The following is a 25,566-nucleotide window of genomic DNA, read 5'->3' as shown; positions in this document are numbered from 1 at the left end:
ACAAGAACAGAGTACTGTGACTAGCCCAAAGTCCTCAATAAATATAGGTGCATTTTTCCTTTAAAAAAATCAAACAGAGTCCTAAGAAGTTGGAATGGTGATTTACCATTAACACATACTCACAAAATTAACGGTAAACCTCCTAGTTAATAGAAATAAAATGTTATGATAATTACCAGTACTCCTGGATAAACAGGTTTTACTGTACTTAAAAACATACATTTTCAACATCATGGCAACACATCAAAATGAAAAAGTCTCCACCTTTCTTCTTAATGTCGGAAAACACATGGTTCTTCAGTTGAACTAAGTTCTTACTGAAATGATCAAGTTTTATTTTCCCAAATAAATGGCAAAAGTAAATTAATGCTCGTTCAATCTCAGAAAAAAAAAACAGATTTGGAAGGGCCCTTAAATGTTATCTTTTCCAACATATATTTTTATTCTTAAAAAGAAAAAAACCAGTAACATGAGTCTGAGTTACCTTCAGTCCTTGCCACGGCAGGCTGGTTCTATTAAAATACATCAAAACATATCCTAATGATTCCATGTCATCTCGGCGACTAGAAAAAAAAGAATGTAATTTTATGAATTGGAGCTATTATGGAAAATATAAGAAAGAAAGCCAAGTAAACAGCATAAATTTTCCCAAACAAGGAAAGAGAGCTATTTGGTGTCCTATGTAAGAAGCTACTTGTTAAGGTAACAGAAAAGTTCATGATGAACTTTTCTCATGGAATCCAAAATGATACAAACCATCATAGCCTCACAATTTTTAGAACAACAAAAAGGAATTAGCTAAACAATCAAGTTAATGAAAACTGAAGAACCAAGTAGTAGGACACTTCTAAGTCCTGAAGAAACTCATTAAAATAACTTGAGGAACGCGAAAACGAGTTAACACTTTAAGCATTTATATACACAAATGTATATACAAATAAATATTTAAGCAGATACATATTACACGGTATTCAAACATTCAGGGGTATCTCTTAAGCTTGAAATTCTTCCTAGGTGGTCCCCTAACCTGGGAGCATATCTTTGCTTTAAGTTACAAACATGATTGATACAAGATGAAGGGAAATGAAACTCTAGAATTTAGATAAAGAAAGAGAAAGAGAGCAGAGATTGTGAGAACTTTTTATTTTAAACAAAATCCTATTAATTTAGGTATCTGACTGGAAAACTAGAACCGAAAATGGCCCGCCAACCCCCTTTTGGCTTAGGACTCTCAGGACATTTTTCTTATAATACATTTTCCCCAAAATTCAACTTGTATCACTAAAATATACAAAGTCACAAAACAGCATTTAAAAAAATAAGTACTATCTTTTTTTTTTTGAGTTAGAGTCTCACTCTGTTGCCCAGACTGGAGTGCAGTGGCCGCTCCCGGCCACCGCAGCCTCGACCTGACCTGCTGGGCTCCCATGATCCTTCCGCCTCAGCCTTCCAAGTACCTGGAACTACAGGCGCGTGCTACCACACCCAGCTAATTTTTAATTTATTGTAGAGATGAGGTCTCACCAAGTTGCCCAGGCAGGTCTCGAACCCGCGGGCTCAAGCAATCCACTCACCTCAGCCTCCCAAAGGCGCGAGATTACAGGCTGAGCCACCAAGCCCGCCTATAAGTACTATCTTTAGCCGCAAGAACAAACTTTCAAATTGCATGTATGCTTCTAACTTTATGCAATGTTTCTCCCCTGAGATAACTTTCAAGAAAGAAAACAAAAGACCTCATTTAGCTGGCTTCTCTACACTGGTTAAAGCAGGTTAAATAGTTAAGAAGCATCCTTCAAATCCTCAGCCAAGAAACATCCTAAGACACTGAAAGAAACTAACTAAAATATTCCAAAAACCCATCAATGGCTTCGGCTACAGATGTGATAAACACATGACATTTTCAAGCTTACCTCTGCTCAATACCAAGATGTGCATTGATGCTAGCATATCGGGCAGTGCCAGTAAGGTTTTTATCTTCTCTGTATGGTATGTGTTGCCTTGTCCTGTTGTCTCTGTACTTTTTGGCCAAACCAAAATCAATAAGGAATAACTTAAAAAGAGAAATAAAGAAACATTAGGTCTTTAAACCTTGTTCAATTAAACTGCTTCTTATGCATTAAATGGCATCTATTCTATGTACTCAAATACATCAAAACAAAAGTATCCTAAGTAGAATACACAATGAACAGATAATACCCCAATAAGCCTTTACTAGTTCTCATCAATAAAGCAAGTTTTAAAAATGCAGTTAAATCTGGTAGCTTCTTGTCGTTTATAAAATTCACAGGTCTGGTTTATTATGCATGCAGGAGACTGTTTTTATAAAGTGGAGAAATGTATACATGCCTGATAGCATGAGTTGACAAGTGTGCTAGCTGCCATGACACCTGATATCTCCTGTTATTATTAGTAAACAAGCAAGAGGTTTCAAAATCTAGATATAAGCTATCTGAACTTTTCCCCCCTAAAAAGGCCACTCTTCAGTATGCCAACAGAATGCTTGTTATTTAAAACAGACAACCCTGAAAGTCTGATATTGCCAATGAAACCAATACTTGGCACTGACATTATGCATGCAGTCAGTCTAAACTTCTGGAAAATAGTTGATGCAAAAACCCAAAAAACTCCACCTAGTATTTAAATTAAGGTAGCTTACAATTCGTTTCAATGTGCTAACTAAAAACAAAACTAGTATTTTAGAACAAAATAAAATCTCATACTATCTCATCTATATGGTACCCAGTAAATAAGGTATTCACTTATAATATAGCTAATTTTTCTGAGCAATGTAAGTTTATACTACAGAATTTGAAACTCAAAATAACTATTTTTGATGAATAAGAATAAAATACATCCACATTTACCTATCTTCTAAAATAAGATAATCTTTACTTAAAAATTTGGCTTATCATAAAATCATTGATTATACTATATTGTAATAAAGTTAATCTGCAAAAACTATTGAACTAGGCAGGTCTAAGTACCCTTACACTATACAGCCCTGAACAATTATTCTTCTCTAGTTATGACTACAATTTTGTAGTTATTTTTGCCATTAAGCTAATGGGTCTTTTCTGCCAGTTTATATCTGTGATGTGCTGGGAAATCCAATCCCCTAATCTGTAGGGCTTGTGTCAATAAATAAATAAAGCAAGTGATTGATTTAGGTTAAAAAGATTTGACCAAATACCTCTCTTACAAGGCTGAGTAACATCTATTTCAGCCAGGCACTATAACCTATTTTCAATTAGACTTTGGATGGTACAGACATTGACATGTATACTTTGGTCACCGTGTCAACAATGAGATGCTTATTTTCACTTAGTCTACTATAAAGTAATGAAGATTAAATTATTAGTAAATATAATTGGATAATGAAAGTGCTCTACATAATGAGATTAAATGATTAAACTCCCTACGTAATCAAGTTATTGTAGGAAAGCTAGTATCATAAAACATCCAGAAAGAAAGTTTCGTTTCTCTTGATATGAAAACCAGCTCAGTACACAAAAATTAAAATGAGCAAAATACACTTCTGTTAAGCAAAACAAAAATTATGATTAAATTCTGCAGGTTCATATTGAATAGAAAACATAGGGAAAAATAATCACAAAATACTCAGTTTCATGCTATTTTAAAAATATCCCTAAGAAACATTTGGATTTTGAATGAACAGTGATTAGAACATAGAATTTACTCTAGTGGATATTTTCTAGGATTGCTTCCTTTAGTACTTCAAAGTGAAGGAGAAAAGGGGGAAAGCTCTGACTAGAGTATGTCAAATAGTTTCATTCATGTCTAAATGTACATTCAACAGTTCCATTTGCAACTCAATAAGCAGACACTTCCTCACAACCAAAAAACACTTTTTAGAAATGCAGTGTTTACTGGAGAGGTCTATCCATCCTCCCATTAACACTAAAGGAAACCTTATTTTTCATGAAAACTAAAAATATAAAATACTAACTTCTTAAACATCTCAATCTTTAATATCACAACAAAAGTTTAAAAAGCAAATAAACCAATTTTAAAAGTTCTCTTATAAAAATGGAAAAGAAGTCAGGAAAAAAATGTCACTGCTCTCAAGCCTGTGTAATCACAGCACTTTGGAAGGGTGGGGCGAGAGGATTGCCTGAGCTCTGGGGTTTGAGACCAGCCCAGGCAACTTGTTGAGAACTTTGTCTCTACAATGAATCAAAAAGGATAGTAGCGCGCACCTGCAGTTCTAGCTACTTGGAAGGCTGAGGAGCAAGGATTGCCTGAGCCCAGCAGGCTGAGACTGTGGTGGCAGTGAGCGTGCCACTGCACTCCAGCCTGGGCAACAGAGTGAGACTCCAATTCAAAAAATAAAAATAAAAAAGTCACTGTTGAACAAAGGTTTTTTATTCTCAGCAAATAACTGAAAAGAAAACTGTGTGAAATAAAAATAAAACTTTGAAAAAAATCTCAGTAGTTCATTACCTTAGGTACCTATCAAGCTCTCTGGAACTTAAATAAACTAATGGAAAAACATAATGGAAGTGTTTACAAGAAACCACATGATACCAAGGATACAATAAAAAAGCTATAAATATGTAAAAGTAGAACCAAATGAGGAAAAGTATCAAATAGGCATAATATATTTTCATAGGCTTCATGTGCAAAGACAGGCAAATTTCTTTGGTGGGCAGGCTGCTTTTCTGTGGATTTTTTACTCATCTATCACATGTTGTGAGTAAAATCTGCACTCATTTGAAAGACGGCAGCCTATTCTTCAAAGGTAATTATCTTCAACAGAGGATAATTACATTTTCTTCAAAATCACTAATGCTAATCTTGATTTTCAGTGCTTGTAATTTTTCTCCTAACCAGGGATCACATCCCCTCTGCCCTTCCAAAAGACTCACAAGGTCACTTAACTTTACAATCAGCCAACTGGTATGAATATGAACAATCCAATACAATCTTGTGAGGTAAATCATTATATATAAAATCAAGAATGAATGGGTAAGTAAAAATGAGGCAACAGTTTAAAAAAAAAAATCATAGTCTCATAATGTACCTAATTACCCACCATACTCTCTCCCCAACCAAGATCTAGTCACAAGAGTTGGTACTTCCTTGCCTGTATAAAACTAACTTTCAATTTCTAAAATTTCTTTTTTAACAGTGGGGGGTGGGGGGGTGGCACCTAGAATATAGCTCATCAGTATAGAAAAGGACAAGGTGATTATTACCCAGGTGATACATGCAGATTATTAAAGTACCACAAAGCATGTTTTTTCTTTTCTGAATACTAATGTTAATACCTCCTTTTCACTGTATACTAAACTGAATGATTAAGATTCATTTGTTCAGGAGCACCAACCCGAATTTTGTTATAAAATATATTTACTTTCCTTTGCCTTAAAATTAATGTTTTAAAAAAGCTATTTAACTTTTGCAAAAGTAAAGAAAATGTTAAGTGTTCTACTTACATTTTATTTAAATATTTAGAAAATTACGAGGGTGTTTAGTCTACCAAAAACTAAATGATCAGGTTGTGCATTTATTTATCTTAATGCATTACTAATGATAATTTATCGTACAATTTGGTAAGTGCTTAAATTATATTATATTAAGAATGCACTGTGTTCTAGTTCCAGAGCATATAATGCTCTGTAAGTATCCATTTGGTGAATTTATAGACTGAGGAAATCAATTCTAGAAACACTAGATCTGAAATCTGATCTACACTTACCTGAAGTCCTTGGGGAAAAGGAAGAGAGGTGAGGTAGAATATATTCATTATACAGCACCGATGCAACTGAATTTAAATATATTTCGTGTATTAAGTTGTGCAACTCCAAACACATTTTTAAAAACTAACAGTCTATCTCAAGCTTACTATTAGGTAAAAAAAATTTCAATACTACACCAATATATCATTCCTCATATAGATGTTAGAGATCTAAACATAATATCCTATTTTCACTTAGGTTTTCTCTAAACTTTACAAATTTTAAGCAAAAGCCACAAAGAACATCTTAGTAATGTTATGTTTGCCAAGTATGTCTGAATAATGCCAACGTAAGAGGTGCTTGAGCAAGATCTACATTCTCCAGAATTAAAACAAAAATAATCAAAATAAAACAATAAAAAAGAAAAGCACATGAATTTGGGATTGAGGTTGGAATAGGAGACAGTTTCAGACCTGGTTTAATCCTGAGAAAGATGGGTCCTGAGAAGTACTAACAGTCATGCTTCTTTTCCTCTTCCCCACTGGAGATTCTAAACACTAAACAGACAATAGAGGGTGGCAGTGCATCAAACAGTATTGCTTACATTGCAACAATGGCCGGCGCAGACAGGCAACACCGAGGCATTAAAGAAAGAACAGGGTAGCCAAATGCCATCCTTCTTCCACCAAGCACTGTATGTAGCTTCTCAGCTTTCCAAATAAGAATCACATGCTCAAGAACTGAAATTTGAATTCTATAAATTATTCAGGTTTTTAATGCCACTATATTGTGTCACTGCCTGAAACAGGGATAGCAATGGTGACATTTGGCTCTTAAATCTTTTCATCAAAAATGGGGAATTTGGATCTGCAATCTTTGGTACCACAATCTGCCCTCCCCCCCCCAAAAAAAGATTGTACAGGGGAAAAAAATCTTCAGTAAGGAAGAGGTAGAAGGCATTTAGTCACCTTAAAATTTATTTTGTAAGCATGCAGGGCTGATTACTGGAAGAGATGAACAAATTCACTAAAGATTGGAGTGGCGACTCCTAAATGTCAAATTCAGAACAATTTTCCAAATAAATCTAACTTAAAAAGTTGACCTCAAAAGCCCCCCCCCATCTTTCCCCCCCATAAATAGAAAACTACAGGAACAAGCTGACCAAAGAATCCAGTTTCATACAACTGGCATTTTTCAAACTATAATACAGAAAACACTAAAAACCAGCTAGATAAACAAAACACTAATCTAAAATGTTCAAGAACAACGTTTAATATTTGAATTCTTAGCTGAGTAAAAACACTTTGCTTTAACCCGAGGGTCTCTCTGAAACTGTTTTAACAGTGAACAGGTCCACAAAACTCTTTTTAACTCATTCGCGATCGCTGATAAGAATTTATGCCATTCCAAATTCTGTTCATGGTCACTGATGACATGAATTCACATCTCTGCAAACTGTGTCTGAATACTGCAATGTTGTCATATGTATGTGTTTTTATATCTTGCTTGAAGATGAACAGTGAGGCAAGAAGAAAGTTAAAAGAGACATATGCTGATGAGATTTCCGAGGTCGAAGGTGAATTCAGTGAACTTATTAGCAATAGTGAGACAGATAGTGACGTCATAATGCAACGTAAATTAAGAAACAAATATATAATATATATTCGGTTTGTAACTCAAATAAAAATACAAAGTACGAAATGCTAAGTCAGAGTGGTGTCTGAGGCAAATAATGGATATGTCTGCAACTTTCAACTGTATGGTGAAAAAGGTGATGATTTAGGAAAGACCATTTCACTTGTACTTAACAGAAGTTTGCAGCAACCAGCTTCAGATTTTATTTTCACCTACTCTCAGTAATAGTAAAGTGAAAAATGTGCCGATCGCGAATGTGTTAATATTGGTGAGGAAAATACAGATCCTAAAAAGGTTTTCACAACTGGAGAACTTAGCCTTCCTTAACACAACAATGTGATTAACAAGCTATTCTTAAGGATGGGGAAAAAAAGAGCAAAGTGATATCATCTAGGTCATCATTTAAATTTCAAGCAAAAATCAGGTACTGCAAGGTCAACATGCAGAACAGGGATAGCATGGGGATAATGGGTCATTAGGGGCAAGAAACTGGAAAGGAGAGGGCTGAGAAATGGTCAAAAGAAGATTAGAGTCAAACTGGCAACACTGCCCAAAAACTAAACTCAGTCATATTTCCTTTCAATTAAATTGCAAGCTAAATGTAGATTTAAATATCTTTCATTATTTAAAGCTCAATGAAAAAATTTAATTTCCTAAAACTTGGTCAGACTTAACATCAGTATCTCACACATTAACAAATAACACCAGTTCTAATGGTACTGGTTCCAAGTTGGCATTCATACAGGCAAACAAAGGTAAACATTTATAGACCTAATACACCAAACATTCCCTAATAGCTCAATCAACAAATGGGAATCTTCCTTCCAAAAACAAAACAAAACAAAACAAAAAACACAAAATAGTCCCCAAGTTGTCCTGAAGTTGAGAATTTCTATCAGATCATAAGATCACAACATGTTTAGTGCATTGCCAATGCTGCCTGTCTGCCCGAGCTCAACATTGAATTGATAAAGAAAGCAATTCACGCAATAAAACTAATCATTGCAGATACAATTTCAACATAATTTGTGCTATCATGCGGCACTAGCTAAAATCCAATCACCCCGTAAGTGGAAAAGCTCTCAGAGACCCCCCACAATGAACTAGTTTTGTTAAAGGCATGTTCATTTAACTTGTTTGTATTTTCCTTTAAAATGGGAGGAGGGAGAGTTAGATAACTCACCCAACTTGACACCCAAGTAAACTGCCAACTACTTTTGAAGCAGGCCTGAAAGTTATCCTTTTAAATACATAAAAAATTCAAGGACTGAAGAATTCATATTATCAACCATGCTCAGTCAGCAAATGTTAAGCCATGGTGACAGAGGGTCAGTGTTCCCACACTGGCACAAGCAAATATATTACAAAAACCCACACTTCAGAGCCACAGGTTAAAATCTAATTTTTAGCATTCAGGAAAAAAATATGGGGATTTTCACTATTTTTTGTGAAAGAAAAATAGATTCAACAGTTAAATAGCATAGACAAGTGTAGTTCATTATAAAGTCCTTGGAATTTTCCATATAGGTCACTAACTTTGGTTGAGTAAATTGAAGAAAATTTATTTCAAGTTACTAAGTTAATAGAGATAGCTGATTATCCTTCTAACACAATTTTTTAAAAGCAACTATCAACAGCAAATTCAATTTACTATGGCTTTTTAAAGATTGAAAGTTTACCAAAGCAATTCTTGTTGATATTTTACTTTCTGTTCTTTCATGCAAAGAGCATTTGACTAACCTTATTACAGTGACGCCCAATACCCATTAGGAAGTTATCTGGTTTAATGTCTCTGTGTATAAAATTCTTTGTATGCACATATTCAATTCTACTGATCATCTGGAAAAAAAAGGAAAGATAATTGAGTTAAGTGGTAAATGAAAATAACACATTATTCCTCAAGTATTTCAATATCTCATTATTTAGAGTTCACAAAGACAGTCTCAGAAAACATTAAATAGAAGGACAACTAGCTATTTCTACACTGGACATCTAAGCATAAACCACATACAGTGTGTCCTAAGGCTTTACCTTCCAGTATTAACGATCAAAATCATAGGTTTTAATCTGATAGGAAGACTTAGTGTTTATGACTTTTAAATTATACACAATACATTTAGAATTGTTTAGAATACATTTAGAATTGCTAAACTAGAAGAAATAAAGTAAGAGCTTTCCACTCTCAAACCTACACCCTCTGAAATAACCTGTGTTAAAACGGCCTAGTAGTACTCAGAACTTATTTTCATGCTCTAAGATACACACACACACAAACTCATAGACATATAGGCTTGGGGGTGGGAGGGGAGGTTGACAGACTGGTAGATATAGATATAAAAGAGTTGTTACTGTTTGAAACGGAGATAAAAGCATTCTATTCACTTTACTCTTGTTTGCTTGTTTTAACTAAATATATCTCAAACATTCCCAAGAATTCGTAGCTACAATATAAGCATGTATCTTTTACATAAGAGGGAGCATATACTGCTGGGGTTTTCCTTTTTCGCATGCTTTTTGGACTCTCCCACGTTTTTCTCCATGCTCATATAATCCATTCAAAAGTTAAATACTTAAAAGCGTGCCATTCTCACGTGCTTTTCTTAATTTCTTGGAAATTATTCAAAGTCAAATAACATAATTTTAATATTCTTTATAATGGCCACAAATATTCTTTGGTTCCCTCCCACCCCCCAAATCATAGTCTCACTCTGTCACCCAGGCTGGAGTACTGTGGTATGCTCACAGCTACTGCAGCCTCAACTTGCTGGGTCCAGGCAATTCTTCTGCCTCAGTCTTCCAAGCAGCTAGAACTACAGGCACACACCACCACACCTAATTTTTTTTATTTATTGTAGAAATGAGGTTTCACCAAGTTGCCCATGCTGGTCTTGAACCCCTGGACTCAGGCAATCCTCTCACCTCCACCTCCCAAAGAATTGACATTACAGGCGTGAACCACCAAACCCAGTTACTCTATGGTATTCCCAATTATCCCCAACGCACAATATTCACATATTGTTTTCCACATTTTCCCACTATAAATAATGCTATTAATATACTTAGATATATATTCTTACCTACAGTGCTTTATTTCTATGGTCTTTGTATCTCTTATTATGGGAGTTGCTGGGATAAAGGGTCAATTTTTCACTGTGGTAGATATCAGACTACCTTTCACAACTGGCTGTATCAATCTGGATTTACTCCTCAGTGAGCTGTCAAATTATACTCTGCCTGTCATTCTTTCGTCAATTTGTAGGAGCTTTCTGCATATAATAGACAATTTGTAGGAGCTTTCTGCATATAACAGACAACCTTTCATTTGCTGCTATGTACATAAATTTTAAAAGTTTTGTCTGCAGGCTGTTTATGGCACCTGTGGTGTACAACGAAACTTTTAAATTTTCAAATGATCAAATGTCCATCTTTTCTATAAGATATATTCTTACTTAGAAGCTGTATTTTTAAATGTATTCTATATCCAAAGACTGCCAACATTATCTTTCTATCCATATGTTCCTGCTCCTTTCAGTAGTATGTGTCAGAATTCTATTTTCTATTTGTCCCCATTTCCCCCAGAGCTTTTATTACCATGAATATACAGATTCTAAATCGTACTCCTCTACCTTGACAAATGTCTTCTGAAGCCAAACCAGTAATCTCTGGCTTAAATTACTTACACTCACAAAGAAGTAAACATATGCAACGTACAATACCAATTTTAGATACAGCAACAACATAAGCTTTAAAGAAAGTCAAACAAAGTATTTAGGTCACTTAACGCACATACTTGCCCTAGGTAAGTAATACCCACCATCAAAATGTGAATAATAAATTACCAGGAAAAAAATCAAGAAAAGGATAACTAATGGAAAAAACTAAAGACATTAAATGTTAGCTATCTTCTACAGAGCAAGACCAACTTTTCTTCATCCTCCCTGAATTTACAGACTTTTTATCTCTTTGAGTCAATCTCTCACTATGTTGTTGCCCAGGCTACATAAAGTACAGTGACAAGATCCCGGCTTACCATAACCTCCGAGTGATCCTCCTGCCCCAGCTTCCTGAGTAGTTGGGACTACAGATGTGCGTTGCCACACCCACCTAATTTTTTCTTATCTTTTGTAGCGGTGAGGTCTCAATATTTTATCAAGGCTGGTCTCACATTCCTGGCCTCATCCTGCCCCCCCCCCCCAATGCTAGGATTGCAGGCATGAGCCAGCCATTGCTCTGGGTGACTTTATAAACTTCTACCTCAAATACCAGTTCTGCTTTCCATAAAGGATCTCATTTTCCTTTATGACATATTGTATGACAAAACAACATGTGAATAAATAATCAAATACTGTTTTCCACTTTGGGGATTTTTTAAAAAAAATATCCAATCTGCTTTTAAAATGTCATTCTCATTCACAGGAATTTTTTTTTTTTTTGACTTGGAGTCTCACTCTGGAGACTGGAGTGCAATGGCCGCTCCCGGCCACCTCAACCTCGACCTGCTGGGCTCCGACAATCCTTCCGCCTCAGCCTTCCAAGTAGCTGGAACTACAGGCGCGCGCCACCACGCCCAGCTAATTTTTGATTATTGTAGAGATGAGGTCTCACCAAGTTGCCCAGGTGGGTCTCGAACCCGCGGGCTCAGGCAATCCACTTAACTCGGCTTCCCAAAGTGCTGGGATTACAGGCTGAGCCACCGAGCCCGGCCCACAGCATTTTTATAAGCACAATGATTTTAACTCAAAGTACTTCCAAAGTTTCCTCTTAAAGGTAACAAATCTTGACCAAAATTAAAAATTACAAATTCCTTGATAGTTACCTATTATCTTAATGTGTTCTCTTTTTCCTCAAGTTTTGTTCTGACCCTATTCCCCTATCTTAAAATAATCAATTTTCTTTCTCATTTTCGTAAGATCAAAATATCCAAACGCTGGCTGTAAAACCATTCAACCTGACCAAACAGCCAATGCATCGACTTAACACATTACATCTCCAAAATTCCCTGGGTCTTGCTTAAATACCACCACAATGGCTGAGAATTCATTACTTCAAGAACCTCTACCCAGTCAAATCTTCTTTAAGTTACTTCAGTGTTTTATTTTCCACAAAAACAGGTTTCATCAGAGTCTCACACATAATATATAACATTCAATTTGCTTAATTCAACCAAAATTTCAATATATCTTACTTATCTACACATATGCACTGAACTTTCTTCAGACAAAATCTTACAAGACAACCGGTTATATTCAACACTAAAACTCTACCTGAAGAAGTAGCTCGAAAATTACTAGTATACCAATATAACTACTAGTTTTTGTCCTAGATCCATAGGAAAATGCCTACAAGTCAGAGTATCGTATCTTTTTTTGCCAGACACAGTGGCTCTCACCTATGATCTAGTCCTTGGGAGGCAGAGGCGAGAGGATTGCCTGAGCCCAGAGGCTTGAGACCAGCCTAGTCAACTTGGCCAGATTTCGTCTCTACAATAAATCAAAAAATTAGCCAGGCATGGTGGCATGCATCTATGGTTCTGGCTACTTGGAACGCTGAGGCAGAAAGGTCACCTGAGCCCAGCAGGTTGAGGCTGTGGTGGCTGTGAGCGTACCACTGCACTCCAGCCTGGGCACCAAAGTGAGACTTCTAATCAAAGAAAAAAAATTTTTTTAACTTATCCCAAAGTGAGAGAGTGATGCACAGGATTACATTCTGGTTTAAAAACACTGAAATTCCAGTCAACAATAGTGGTCTCAGTTTTTATTCTCATCATAATTTCACATACCTGGTCAGCTAACATAAGTACAGTTTTCATTGTGAATCTTCTTGAACAGAAGTTGAAGAGGTCTTCAAGGCTGGGTCCCAGAAGATCCATGACTAGTACATTGTAGTCTTTTTCTTGACCATACCACCTAACAAAATGAGAAAAGAAGAAGCGCATTATGAAAAGCTGATTATCGCTTAACATCACCAAATTTTAAAAATGTGTGAACCTAAGAAAATGTTTTCTTCTCTAGTTAGGTTTTTTTTTTTTTTTCAGTTGGAGTCTCACTCTCTTGCCCAGACTGGAGTGCAGTGGCCACTCGCCGCCATTGCAGCCTCGACCTGCTGGGCTCCGGCAATCCTTCTGCCTCAGCCTTCTAAGTAGCTGGAACTACAGGCACGCACTGCCACGCACGGCTAATTTTTTAATTTATTGTAGAGGTGAGCTCTCGCCAAGTTGCCCAGGCGGGTCTTGAATCCGCAGGCTCAGGCAATTCACTCACCTCATCCTCCCAAAGTGCGGGATAGGCTGAACCACTGAGCCTGGCTGTTAGGTTTTATTTAAGGTAAATTTTCCTGTATTCAGGAGACAAATCTGTTGATTAGTTAATTAAGCCATACTGCCCAACACAAAATAAGGATAACAGGACTTTTTTTCCCCTTCTGTCACATTATTCCATTCTCCTATGAAAACAGGACATGAAAAACAACCTTCACTTTGCTTACCACGGCTGCTGAATTTTATACCCATTGGCCACTGACTCTTATGACCTGCAGCAAACTCCTTAATCTCACCTGGATTTACTTGGTAACTAAAGAAATGAAGGTGACTCTATCACCGTCATTTGAAAATGCTTCAGAAAGCAAAGATTCTTCTTATAATTCCTGTCCCGCTTCCCACCAAATGGCATTTAATCAATAATTACCTGTCTTTTAAAAAAACTGCGTTACATTTTTGTTTAGTTTCAGATTACAGAAAATACACATGGTTGACAACATTTATTGCATTTGATTGGAATCATGTTTTAATTATTCTGTGCTGTATTATTATATACAAGTATTCCTGGCAACTCAAGAAATACCAATCACTAAATTCATTTACCCCCTAAATTGGGAATCCCTGTAACACATTATTTCAAATTTCAATGTTTATAATCATGGAAAGGGTACTTTCTCAAAAATAAGTACTACCAATTTTACTTTAATCTTGTCTATACTGTATAACAAATTCTGCTTTGAAAGAATATTCAAGCTGGTTGCAGTGGCCCATGTCTAGAACCCCACGAATTCGAGACCAGCCTAGGCAACATGGCTAGACCTCATCTCTACAGTAAATTCAACAATTAGCTGGGTATGGTGATGTAAGCCTGTAGTTCCAGTTACTTGGAAGGCTGGGATGGAAGGATCACCTGAGCCCAGCAGGTCAAGGTTGCAGTGGCCATGAGTGTGCCACTGCACTCCAGCCTGGGTGATACGGTGAGATGCCGACTCAAAAACAAAACAAAACAAACAAAAACCCAACATTTATCATATCTGGAAAGCTTGTTTGAAAAGTATTCAAAAGAGGAGCAAGTATCCGTGTCAAAATTGTAACAAGTTATCAGTCAAGTATGAAAACTGTTTAGCTAATGCATGCCGATGATTTGAAGAAAATCAAGATTACATCTAGAGTATGAGGAGTTACTATTTTATTATATTTGCACAGAAAATGCAAAGTTAGCTACAGCTATTCTGGTGTCTCTTTTTAAAGAAAACAATATTCTAAGTGTGGTCCTGGACACCCACTAACAGTATCTCTTGATGGCACCCATCTATCATAACTGCAGAAACTTCAGGCATGGTACCTGATAAGGGAAACAAAATAAATAAGCCACAAATCAGTTCGCTTTACTTTCACACTTATTTAGATAGGTTTTATATTTAGATAAAATGAATATGTCCCCTAGAGTCTTATATTGAGAGCAAGAGATCATAAACGGAATGAGTAAGTCCCAAAAGGTCAAGTCCCTTTTTATGACTTTTCCTTCAGCCCTTCTTAAGAATGTCTTCACAATGATGAGACATGGGAAGCTGCCAAACACACGAAACACAATCCACTTTCACATCCTCTTTGCAGAAAAAGGTAACCGTATAAGGCAATAGTGTCTGCTTAACCTCCCACTACCTAAGAAACAGACATGTTAACATGATGGCCAGCAGCAATCTGCCCCTACTGCTCCTACCACATGCTCAAGCTGCTGTTATGTCTCATCCTCCCACCCCATTCCCCAGATGGGAAGTCAACACCCTCCATATTCATTCAAATGTTTACTTAAAAGAAGCTCATAGTGATGTTTTGGGTAGCACATAACAATGATATTAAAAGGTAAATGATAAAAACTCTCTTTGTTTTACATATGTCCAGAGGCAAATCTGTGCTAAAGAGTTGTCAGGAACTTGGTATCATAAATGTTCAACACTATCAAGAGTTACAGCAGAGGTTTTATATAAACATTGTTTAGTTACACTTCTAAGAAAACGAGAACACCAAATCCAGGGAGATCTATAAGGAAGTGATAAGGCACATAAAGTCAAATAGGCAAAAGAGAAGGCCATTCTTGTAAGACCATGTCTCAGCTCTGCACACACAGGTGTCCAGTGATGGCTCAGACTAAAACTGCAAAAAACAAGCAGATGTTACAAACATTTGTCTAGCCCAAATACAAACCTGAAGTGTAAAAGGCACAAATTCAGACTTCCCAACTTTATGCAATTAAAATTTCATTAAGTACTTTTTTTCAAAGGCATTTTCCTGTGGAGCATCCACGTAGTTCTAAAATAACTAGGTCTTTCTGCTCTATAGAGATTGGTACTGTAACTCCTTAAACCTAAGAAACAGGTGTTTCCATCTTTCCTACTTCCCTTTGGTCTCCAGTAATATATAGCTTAATTCTTTAAATCTAACAACTCATACCCTCCATCTGTGTTTCCCATCTGGAATAACTCACTCAGACATTATTACACACAGATTAGGAACCAGGAATGGCCTTCTGCTTATCCCAATTCTACATATTCTTAGTTTCTACCTTCACCTCCATGTTTCCCACTTCTATTCTGAGAGCTTCTCCCTACTTTCAAGCCCAACCAACCCCTTAAAACTCAGATGCCAAAGAAATCTTCCTTATGTCACCTATACCACACCAGTCTCTCGTTTCCCAGAATTCCCAAGGGCACTGACTACTGTTTATATCTACAGTCAAGCCCCTTGACAATATAATATTTACCTGTTTCTGTCTCTACACCTGGTAGGATAAAGCTTACACCTGTTTTGATTTGAGTAGACTTTACAGAACCTGAGTAACGAACAAGCACAAACCTGAGTCTCTGAGGCCATTAAAGTTGGCTATCAGTCTGAAACATACCAAAATAAAAAACTCACTCATATTCTCCATTTCTAGGTGCCTTCAAGCTGTAAACTCAGGCCTTACCTTTAGACTTTTTTTTTTGCACACATTAAGTACAATATGAGCTGCTACTAATTGCACTATGGTAAAATGATGTGCATATTATAGGTACATGTATATATATATATTTTTACTCTGTGAGATTAAAAAAAGAACTCCAGTTTGATTTGGACCTTGTTCCCCCAATACTATCAAAACATCTGCAAGAATCAAGTAATTTAATGGATTACATTACATTAAAAAACAGGAATCTCATTTTCTATTTGTTTCAAATCAATACCTTTAGACTTCAATGTTACCTTAAAATAGGCTGAAGAATGAGTTCACCATTTACACAACCATTATTACTTACTTAGAGCATAAAAAATGATATGAGGTTTGAAGAAAATACCAAGAGAAGGCCTCTCACCTTTCCTTCAAACTCATATGCAAACTAAATCTAGTTTAAAATTAAAGCATACACAAAAACCACAAATGTAAGATGATACACGCACAAGTCAATGAGGTCAAAAAAAAACGCTAACAAAATTCAGACAAATGATCACCAGAAACTAAATCTGTCCAAAGAGGTACTGTGAGAATGGTCTGCTGCCAGTCAGATCCTGAAGGATAGATATTTGAATAGGGAAGGCACAAAACGGCATGCCAGGCAGGGGCAAACCATTTTGGACTATAGGCTCCCACAGAGGGAAGAGTCAAGGTGGCAGATAGTCTGAAGCTATACTACAGTCTTGAATGCAATGTTGAAGTGTTTTATATTCTCTACATATCTGGAGGAACTATCAGAGTTGTGGTTGGGACACAATTAAAATCAGCATTTCAGCATTAGGTTTGGCATCAATATACAATATAGAGATAGAGGAGTAGGGGAAGGAATGACATTAAGAGGGACAAATTAGGAAGTATATTATAGTTGGAGATTTCAGGCTACGGGCTTTTTTCCTGATAAATCTCTTTATGAAGATAGAAACAGCTGAGAAAGAAATAACAGAAATGAACTATTTCAGTACTGTTATAAGACCTAGAAACCTCCAAGAATAAATCAGTGTAATTATAATATACAGTTCAGATTAAAGTTTCCAAATACATGCTAGTTCCATCACTAACAAAAATAGCAGCAAAAATGTATGATTATTTGCTTGAAGTAGAGCCTCCCCTTTGAACTACCAGCTTGATAGGGGCAGTCATTATGTTTATCTGGTTCAAAACCCTGTATTCCCAGCATCCAATGCCTTATACACACAAGACATGTTCAGAACATTTGCTGTGTGAAAAAATGAAAAGCAACATTAGAGGCTGAAACAATCTAGGGAGTGCTTGATTTGGCAGATAAGGAAAAAACAAGGAATGGAAAAACATTCCCTACATTCAAAGTATAAAGTCATCAGAAAGTACCTATTTATATTTAATTCAGATAAACCAAATAATTATGACAGCTTAAAAGCTAAACAATTTTCACAAAGGGAAACATCTTTTCCTATGCTACCTTCCCATCACACCTTTCAGTTATAAATATCAAAGTCTTCACTGAACAACTAAAATGTATCAAAACTGAATCAGTACTATACTGTAATTTTTATAGCACCCGCAGACAATCAAGATGCACTCTCTCAAACTTGCCAATCCACCATCAACCAACCTTTATGTTCCTCTTTGTGAGGGCAGAAAATAAAGACTTTGGTCAATCATGATCTTGCCAAACTCTAGGACCTACCTCAAATTCCCCCCTTAGGATGCTACTGCTAACAGTTACAGCTACCCTGTTCTCATTTTTCTAAATTCCTTTTAATGCTCCTGTACATTAATTTTGCTGGCTGTGTGCCCTTCTTAGCAGCTATTTGCCATTCATTAAACAGAGATATATTCTCAAGCTCAATAGATACCTCTTCTTCCTATACAGCCTTTCTCAAAATAATGGTTAAAATTTGTAAAGTCAGATGCACAGCATTATCATGGAAATTAATTATAGTGAAACTCAACTACCATAAAACAACTTTTAAAAAATCAATTTGGGGAAGTAGCAGTAAAATGCTCTCCTTATTAATGCATCAAATTATATGATACTGGGACAGGCATAATAAATGCTATAATTGTGAGGTAATGATAAGTGTAAACCATGTTAAGATACCTGCATAATAATAATGTAATTTAAGAATATTTAAGAGGATGGGTGCGATGGCTCATGTCTATAATCCCAGCACTTTGGGAGGCCAAGAAGAGAGGATTGCCAGAGCCCGGAAAACTTGGCGAGACCTCATTTCTACAATAAATCAATAAATTAGCTTAATCAAATAATTACTTTAATTAATCCTGCCCCATACCCATGGATCAATCCACAGTTTAATTAAAGGGCAAAAGTTGCTCTAGCATCATGTGAAAACCACCTTGTCTCCTTTCTCTAATTATTCATTTCAATGACAACTATTTTCTATGCCCTGCCTCAGGAAGGCAATGCAGCCCGTTTCTCAAAATGAGCAAAAGAACTCTGGCCAAATAACTTAGGTTATGGTTGCTCACGATTTGGGGCTCTGAGTTTAGCTGAGTAGAGATCTTAAATCAATAAATTAGCTGGGTGTGGTGGCACATGCCTGTGGTCCCACCTACTTGGAAGGCTGAGGCAAAAGGATCGCCTGAGCCCAGCAGGTTGAGGCTGTGGTGGCTGGAAGCGTGCAACTGCACTCCAGTCTGGGCGACAGAGCGAGACTCCTACTCAAAAAAGAAGAATATCTGTGATTTCTATTAGTGACAAAATCACAGGCTCTGCTAAAATTAATGGGGTTTCTTACCTACACTTACAATCAAAAGAAATATTAGATTTTGGCTAGAGGTTCAAAGAAGGATATAATTTTTAATCTATTCAACCAACTCATGGGAGATGGAGGTGGAGTTAAGAGCCAGGTTACAAACCCCTGTGCTACACTTTTTTTTTTTTTGAGTTGAAGTCCCACTCTGTCGCCCAGGATGGAGTGTAGTGACACGCTCAAAGCCACGCAGCCTTGACCTGTTCAGGCGATTCTTCAGCTTCAGCCTTCCAAGTAGCTGGAACTACAGGCGTACGCCACCATGCCCAGCTAATGTTTTTATTTATTTATTGTAGAGATGAGGTCTCACCATGTTGCCAGTCTGGTCTTGATCCCATGGGCTCAGGCAATACTCTCACCTCTGCCTCCCAAAGTGCTGGGATTATAGACATGAGCCACAGGGCCCAGTTTAAACCAATTGTTGAGATAAAGACTGAAGAATAAGATCTAATATTCAAAAATCATGTGGATGTTTTACTCAGCAGTGACAGTCAACTAAGATGATTGGTTTTCCCTCTTCATTCTAATCCTCCTTCCCATTACTACTAATCCTCTGCTCACAGCATCATCCCCAAGATGCCTGAATTATAGCACAACATTTTCATATTCTCCATCTCCTTGTTCCTTGCCCCTTTGCCTTCAAAGACAGGTGTTCCTTAACTCTGAAAATTATAAAAACATAACTCTCTTTGGTACAGATCACTGTCTACCACCAAAGCTACTATTTATTTAGTTATCCATAGTCCCTGCTTTCATAGCTAGCAAAGCAGTGTGGGGAGAGGGGGGGAGCAAAGGGCCAAACCAATAACACATGAGATGGAAAAGAGAAGAGTGCTGAGAAGGGATAAATTATGGGAATCCAATCTATTTTTTAAAGGGAGGCACCAGAGAATTTCTCCAAGGTTGATTCTTCAAGGACAGACAGAAAAGGATCAGTTGAACTGGTGGGTGGGGCTAGTGGCATACCTGAAGCTCTGCGCTCTGTGAAACTCAAATCTGGCTCATATCTGCTATCTTGCTTTTTTCCTTGTTGTTTCCAGTAATATAGCTATCATTCTCTCCATTTTACCCAAAGTTTCATTTCAAAGATCACAAATGATCTTTGTTGGCTTGTTGTCACTACTCTAACACTGGTAGTGATAGTTTTGGGGGACAGCATGTGGAGAACTCTGGGGGCATATCACATATACTTTTTCACTAAGACATGGAAAATATACCTATAGTTTAAATAATATGAATTAGAAAATCTTGATCAAATCTTTTCCAATAAGCAAATATATGCAGAGAGAAAGTAGATTAGTGGCTGCCTAGGACTGGTGAGGGAAATGGAGAATGATCAATAATGGGTTCAAGGTTTCTTTTTGGGAAGAGGAAAAGTATTCCGAAACTGGATTCCAGTAATGGTTGCACAACTTTGTACATATACTAAAAAATAAATCATATACTTTGAAAAGGTCAAGCTCTGGGTAAGTAAAACACCTCAATAAAGCTATTGAAAATATTTTCTGAAAATCTGCTCTTATCTGTCTTATTCAACACTTATTAAGCACAAACCATGTACCTGATACCACACATTCGCACTACAGACACCTTAAGGTCGGGAAGAACAAATAAATGACAAACGCAATATAAAGGCAAAAATAAACACAAAACGCAGAGGAAGGAGCAAAGTATTTGAAGGTAAAAGGGAAGGGTGCCTAAAAAAGTTAGTTCTAATTTTTAAAAGATGCCTAGATTGTTTTAGCTTCCTAAATATCCTCCAAGTTCCAGTTGCTGCTCTGTGGTTTCACTGTGCTGTGCTTTAAAAACTCAGGCCCCTATTGAAAAGCAAAAGTTGCATACCTATTAAGGAAAAAAGAAAAAAGGAAAAAACAAAAACAAAACTCCCAAATCTGGCTTCTGCTTATCCTTTCAGTTTTATGTACTTCCTCATCAGACTGCTCTTAGACCATATCACTGAGTCAACAGTTATCTTACCGAGTACTTAACTGTGTACTGGATGCTATTACTGCCAAGTCTTTAAGGCTCATTTCTTTCCTACCTCTTGGATGTACATTAACTCTTCCTAAAAACTGATTTTCTTTAACTTCAACAGCTCATTATCCTGACTCTTCTTGTGCTTTATTAACTCTAAATTTCCATTAAGGGGTTGAGTCCTCACCTCTCAATGTACTTTCTTTATAATCATGTATAAGCTGATTTTGCTCAGAATTAAACCCAATCCTAATTCCCTGGCCTACATTCAGTTCTGTATTTTCTGCTAACATAACTACACAAGAGTAAAACAGGATATCCTATCACCTGAAGCTCAACAAATCTAAAGCCATAAGCATCCATTCTACTTCTAAAGTATCAAATTTGGGCCCCCTTCCTAACTGCCTGATTTAAACTTCAAATTCTCAAAGCTCAAGTGACTCACAGAACAAGTAATTTTGAATGAAAGGAACATTTTCCCTATACTCTACATTAATTCGCTTGTCAAATTCTTTCTAAATGGACAAAGTTACATATTTTAAGTAAAAAACAGTACGTGAAAAGTATATAGGAAGACAAAATTAACTCAAACTCTCTACATTAATGGAGAAGTTTGATATAATTTGTGTTTCAAGTATTAAATGCTGACGAAAGGACACAAGGTTTGGGTTGGAAATGTGAACAATTAAAAAGTGGTCCAGTAAACCAACAGTTGGGTTTAAGACTGCAAAGCAGGCTAAATTGACAGCATATGTAACATACAGTGCCAAGAATACTGAACCAGTAGTCAGAAATATAGGTTCTAATCCTGGCTCTGTCATTTTCTTGCTATAAGTTGTATAAGTTGCTTTTGATCACTGATAAAAGACTGTTTTTAATCTACTTTTGTGTAGAGATGGAGTCTCACTATGTTGCCCAGACTGGTCCTGGCGTCAGGCGATCCTTATCCCTTGGCCTCCCAAAGTGCTGGGATTACAGGTGTGAGCCACTGTGCTTGTCTACTGATCAAGAGGTACTGTATTGCAATAATTATGAGATAGGCGTCTATGTAAAAGCACTTGATAAATTACAAAGCATTATACAAATAAGGGATCACTACTTTTACTACAAAAAGCAGCCACCCATGCCTGCAATCCCAGCACTTTGGGAGGCAGAAGTGAGAGGATCGCCTGAGCCCAGGTATTCAAGACCAACCTGACCTTGTCTCTACAATAAATAAAAAATTAGCTGGGCATGGTGGCACATGCCTGTAGTCCTAGCTACCTGGAAGGCTGAGGTGGAAGGATCACCTGAGCCCAGCAGATTGAGGCTGGGATAGCTATAAGCATGCCACTGTACCACTCCAGTTTGGGTGACAGAATAAGACTCCCAACTCAAAAAATAAAAATAAAAAAAGCAGTTGCCCAATTAATGTACCAGCAAAGACAAAAGTATTTCCTACAACAGCCACGGTGTTTCGGCAAAATTCACTACCACCAACAGCTTGGTACCATGGAGTGCCAAAACCTTGGTCTAGGAATTTCTCAAAGTGTGGTTCTCTGTTCTTCAGCAGAAATTCCTTGGTATATTTGTTAAAATATAGCTCTTGGATCTCAATCCAGGACCGGTCACACAAAACTGGGGATAAGATGATATAATCTGCATTTTTAGCAAACTCTGTTGGTAATTACTATACATGGCTGAGGTACAAAAAATGTTGACTCAGGAGGACGCACATGAATACTGTCTTAACGGGTCCTACTGACCTGACCCAAGAAGGCACCCTCTAAATGTTTCAGTGTACTGAGTTTGAGGCTTATACTCAGCACACTATCCCTTTGATGTTAAGGAAACATTCACGTCCTCACACAGTTTGAGATTTGGCTAACTTTTCTCCGAATTTGTCAGGAGACAAATTCACAACTATATGTTAGGCTCATGGCAGATACTCAAAAAGAATGTAAGCCTCACAAAAGGGTGCCAAAAAAAAGGTAAACATTTTAAGAAAGGAAAAAACTATTAAAATTGTAATAGTGGGTATATACTGATAACAAAAGATGAATACAAGTCATGTTTGACTTCTGCAATTACAAAAGATGCTCAAAGTGGTTACCATCAGTGTCCAGACACCTCTGATTATGACAAACATCTCTTGATCCCTCTTAAAATGTGTATACATTTTTTGGATACCCCTGGTATATATGCTGACTGAATGAAAGAAATGCTTGTTATTCTCTACAAGGTACTGTACAAAGTATTGTATGTTAAGCTCACCAAGAGTCTCAAGCTTTCAGAGTTTTGATTTGAGGAGCAAAAGCTAACAATACTCACTTTTCTGCAAGAGAAATACAAAGTATTAGTATTATGGAGGTTTAAAAATAAGAATACTAACTAGGGTTTCAGTAAGTAGAGCTTAGTGTTCATAATTTCAACCAAGGGCAAACAGCAAAACAAAAAACAAAATCCAACCTGAACAGTGAAGAGCATAGTTAAGAAATGGAAAAAGGAAGCCGGGCTCAGTGGCTCAGCCTGTAATCCCACGCCTTTGGGAAGCTGGTGAGTGGATTGCCTGAGCCTGCGTGTTCGAGATCCGCCTGGGCGGCGAGACCTCATCTCTACAATAAATCAAAAAGTCAGCCGGGCGTGGTAGCACATGCCTGTAGTTCCGGCTACCTGGAAGACTGAGGCCGAAGGATCCCCGGAGCCCAGCAGGTCGAGGTTGCGGTAGCTGGGAGCAGCCACTGCACTCCAGTCTGGGCGACAGAGTGAGACTCCAATTTAAAAAACAAAAGAAAGAGTCTAATCTAACATTACTTATGGAAAGAATCCAACAAAGCCAATTCAAAACAAAAAAACCTGTATGAAAAATTATTATTCTTGCTGCCCTTCATGCAAATAAGTCTAAAATTTACTTTTACAAATAAATTGGTCCTAATATGATTTGTCTTTGATAAAATGGAGGATGGGAGAGAGAAAATTTTGTTTCAAAAGCTATAATACACCTGTTCTAAATTCTCTTGTTCATTAAGTTATTGTTTTCTACAATTTAAACTATACTCTGAAGTCTTTCCTAACTACATGTCTTCAACAAATGTTTTCAAATTTTTCTTCAGATTTTGTATGAACTTTTCAAAAACTTCACTTAAATGCCTGGTTAAACGACAGTCTAGAAAAATCTGCCAAATTGCCACTACAATCTAAAAATACATCAGATACTCTAAAAGCGAATTTACAAACTTCTGAACATTAACCTTTATTTTCCTTATGTCTCCATAGGAAAATAACTCAAAGTAGCTGTATTTCCTTGTTAAAGTCATTATGCTAATTTTTTTCCTATTTACTCATACTTGTTTTCCACTGCTTTCCAACATTTATGATCTCCTCTATATATGTAGAACAAGAAAATGGTCTTGTCTTTCTAGCTGTTTCCCTTTTTGGGACCCCTCATAACTGCCTACAAATTCCCAAACTCAGCAACCCCAAATCTTGGATGATTCTATAACCAATATTTTTTATCTATTCTGGGAAAACAAAACACACCTAGAAGCAAACTTCAACAACCCAACTTTACAGTCCCTGACAGCTATCACACTGGCTGCCCAATACTTTTTTCTCAGGTCAAAATTTTGAGTAACATCCCAACTTTTATTTATTTATTTATTTATTTTTTGAGTTGCAGTCTCACTCTGTCGCCCAGACTGCAGTGCAGTGGCCGCTCCCGCAGCCTTGTAGAGATGAGGTCTCGCCTGCTCAGGTGGGTCTCGAACCCGCGGGCTCAGGCAATCCACTCACCTCAGCCTCCCAAAGGCGTGGGATTACAGGCTGAGCCACTGAGCCTGGCTCCAACTTTTTATTTTAAATTTAACCTCTTGCCTAAAATCTGAGGGAGCTTTCTTTCAAATGCGTACATCTGGCTTCCAGTCAATTGGACTGGAATTTGTCCATTAGTTTACTTAGCCCCAAACATGCAAATTGCACTTTCTAATCAGCCCCTCACAATTCTATTTTACAGTCATAGCAGAGTAAAATGAGCAGTCCATTCAATTCCCTTACTCATTGGATTAGTAATTGCCACTAGAGTAGCTACAGAAATAACTGGTACAAATTTTGCAGTCCATACTATCACACCCTCCCAATAAAGCTCACCAGGGAGCTCAAATGTATCTCTGAGTCGGGCTCGGTGGCTCAGCCTGTAATCCTGCGCCTTTGGAAGGCTGAGGTGAGTGGATTGCCTGAGCCCGCGGGTTCGAGACCCACCTGGGCAGTGAGACCTCATCT

At 37.1% G+C, this 25,566-nt stretch overlaps 1 protein-coding gene across 7 annotated transcripts in view; it reads right to left on the bottom strand.

Moving 5' to 3' along the window:
* CSNK1A1 (casein kinase 1 alpha 1) overlaps positions 1-25,566 on the bottom strand; it is a 48,902-nt gene that overhangs the window by 15,002 nt on the left and 8,334 nt on the right. For 4 of the 7 annotated variants that reach the window (XM_008063373.1, XM_008063374.1, XM_008063372.1 and 1 more), the window contains exons 2-5: positions 13,114-13,240; positions 9,075-9,173; positions 1,911-2,050; positions 485-563 (exon numbers count right to left, since the gene is read on the bottom strand). In XM_008063373.1, the coding sequence (XP_008061564.1) occupies positions 485-563; positions 1,911-2,050; positions 9,075-9,173; positions 13,114-13,203 (408 nt within the window). In that variant the 5' untranslated portion in view covers positions 13,204-13,240. Of the gene's footprint in view, positions 1-484; positions 564-1,910; positions 2,051-6,172; positions 6,257-9,074; positions 9,174-13,113; positions 13,241-25,566 lie in introns of all 7 variants that reach the window. The other 3 variants (XM_008063370.1, XM_008063371.1, XM_021715176.1) reach the window with 1 other exon arrangement.

This window comes from Carlito syrichta, unplaced genomic scaffold (genome assembly GCF_000164805.1).
Source record: "Carlito syrichta isolate Samal-C Ts95f unplaced genomic scaffold, Tarsius_syrichta-2.0.1 Scaffold306783, whole genome shotgun sequence".
Lineage (NCBI taxonomy): Eukaryota > Metazoa > Chordata > Mammalia > Primates > Tarsiidae > Carlito > Carlito syrichta.
Note: the sequence above shows the minus strand (reverse complement) of the source record. Positions and strands in the feature narration are given on the sequence as shown.